The sequence below is a fragment of the Emiliania huxleyi genome, assembly GCF_000372725.1.
Source record: "Emiliania huxleyi CCMP1516 unplaced genomic scaffold EMIHUscaffold_9, whole genome shotgun sequence".
Taxonomy (NCBI): domain Eukaryota; phylum Haptophyta; order Isochrysidales; family Noelaerhabdaceae; genus Emiliania; species Emiliania huxleyi.
The window spans coordinates 996129-998172 of NW_005195301.1; the positions used below are offsets into that span (position 1 = coordinate 996129).

Genomic DNA, 2044 nt, shown 5'->3' on the forward strand with positions numbered 1-2044 from the left:
CGAATTTTTTGGGGGGCCGGGAATTTCTTCTTTCCGCGTTCGGAAGCCGACCTCTTCTGGGCCGGGCTGCCAAAAATGCTTGCCTGGTTCGGGCCGCCCGCTGGAAGGCGGGGTGGGTTCGGTTTCCCCCGACCCCACGTGCCCCCGGACCGCGGGCGGGTGGCTTCGGCGCACAGGCGCCCGGGGCCGCTCGGGCCGCGCCGAGGACAGGGGCCGACGCCCGCCGGCTGCCGCTCGGCCTGGGCAGGCGCCGCCGCTGCCCTGGGGGCACTGCCGCCCATCGCCCGGCCCTCACCGTGCCACCGGCCACTCGGATCGCGTCCGACGCCGCCCGCGCCTCTTCCCATAGCGGGGTGAGCGGCCGGCGGTCGTTTCGCCGGCGGCTGCGGAGAGCGCGTGGCTGCTCCTCGATCCCGGCGAGGACAACGGATCGCCGCTGCGCGGCTGGACCGCGTCTTGCGACGCCGCATGCCGCCGGCTCAAGCCCGTCGATCTACGTGCGGTGCGGCTGCAGTCCGAAGGCGGCGGCGGCGGCGGCGGCGGCGGCGGCGGAGGCGGCGGCGGCGGCGGAGGCGGAGGCGGAGGCGGAGGCGGAGGCGGAGGCGGAGGCGGAGGCGGAGGCGGCGGCGAGCCTGGCAAGCGGGCGGCGGCGCCGCTGCTCGCGCGCGGATGGCCGTCCGACGGCGCGACGCTCGGCGGCACCGTTGCCGACTACGCGGAGATGCTCGATGCGCTCGACGACGCGCTCGACGTCTCCTCGCCGCTGCATCCCCGCCCGACGGTCTTGTCCACCCCGCCGTGCGGCGGCGTTGCGTGCAGGTTCTCGTCGCCGCAGCGGCCGACCGTTCGCAGCTTCTCCTCAAGGCTGAGGCCCTCGCCCCTAGATGCGGAGTATCTCCCCATATCTCCCCGTCTCTCCCCCATATCTCGAGGCCTAGATGCGGAGTATCTCCCCATATCTCCCCGTCTCTCCCCATATCTCGACGCGAGCGAGATCTGCTCTCCGACCTAGAAGCGGAAGACGGACTCGTGTCTCCCAACTAGCGCCCGAGCGGACACGTATTCAGCCGTATTCGGGCGTGTTCCGTTGTGCGCACCGTACTCCTCTCCGTCGTACTCACGCGGTGCTCTGAACACACTGCACAAGACCGTATTCCCGCTCTCATGCTGCTGTATATTTACGCGTAGGCTCTCTGACTTGCCGGAGGCCCTCTGCCGCCTACGTCGGCTGCAGGAGCTGCTGCTCGCTAATCTCGGGTAATCTCGGGTAATCTCGGGTAATCTCGGGTAATCTCGGCTGCAGGAGCTGTTGCTCGCGTGCAACGAGCTTCGCTCGCTGCCGGCGTGGGTCGGTGCGTTGCCGCAGCTACACGTGCTCAACCTGCAGCACAACCGGCTGCTGTGAACAGCGTCTCTTCACACCTCGAGCCGTGAACAGGTGCTCAACCTGCAGCACAACCGGCTGCTGTGAACAGCGTCTCTTCACACCTCGAGCCGTGAACAGGTGCTCAACCTGCAGCACAACCGGCTGCTGTGAACAGCGTCTCTTCACACCTCGAGCCGTGAACAGGTGCTCAACCTGCAGCACAACCGGCTGCTGTGAACAGCGTCTCTTCACACCTCGAGCCGTGAACAGGTGCTCAACCTGCAGCACAACCGGCTGCGGCGGCTCCCGGCGGCGGTGCTCCGCATCAAGGGGCTCCACTACCTGCGCTGGGGCGCGCAGAAGCCGTCGGGCGACGCCCCGGAGGAGGAGGAGGAGGCGGAGGAGGCGGAGGAGGCGGAGGAGGCGGAGGAGGCGGCAGGCGTAGCAGCGGCGGCGGAGGAGGCGGAGGAGGCGGAGGAGGCGGCAGGCGTAGCAGCGGCGGTGGAGGCGGAGGAGGCGGAGGAGGCGGCAGGCGTAGCAGCGGCGGTGGAGGCGGAGGAGGCGGAGGAGGCGGCAGGCGTAGCAGCGGCGGCGGAGGAGGCCGGAGGAGGCGGAGGAGGCGGCAGGCTTAGCAGCGGCGGCGGTGGAGGCGGAGGAGGCGGAGGAGGCGGCAGGCGT

General features: G+C 70.3%; 1 protein-coding gene across 1 annotated transcript in view; it reads left to right on the top strand.

Annotated features, from left to right (window-relative positions):
• Positions 1-75: 75 nt before the first annotated feature.
• EMIHUDRAFT_199178 (hypothetical protein) overlaps positions 76-2044 on the top strand; it is a gene marked incomplete at both ends in the record, with an annotated part of 4656 nt that continues 2687 nt past the window's right edge. The window contains 5 exons of the mRNA XM_005757810.1: positions 76-159; positions 350-497; positions 1189-1223; positions 1304-1372; positions 1637-1731. Coding sequence (XP_005757867.1) covers positions 76-159; positions 350-497; positions 1189-1223; positions 1304-1372; positions 1637-1731 — 431 coding nt within the window. The remainder of the gene's footprint in view (positions 160-349; positions 498-1188; positions 1224-1303; positions 1373-1636; positions 1732-2044) is intronic.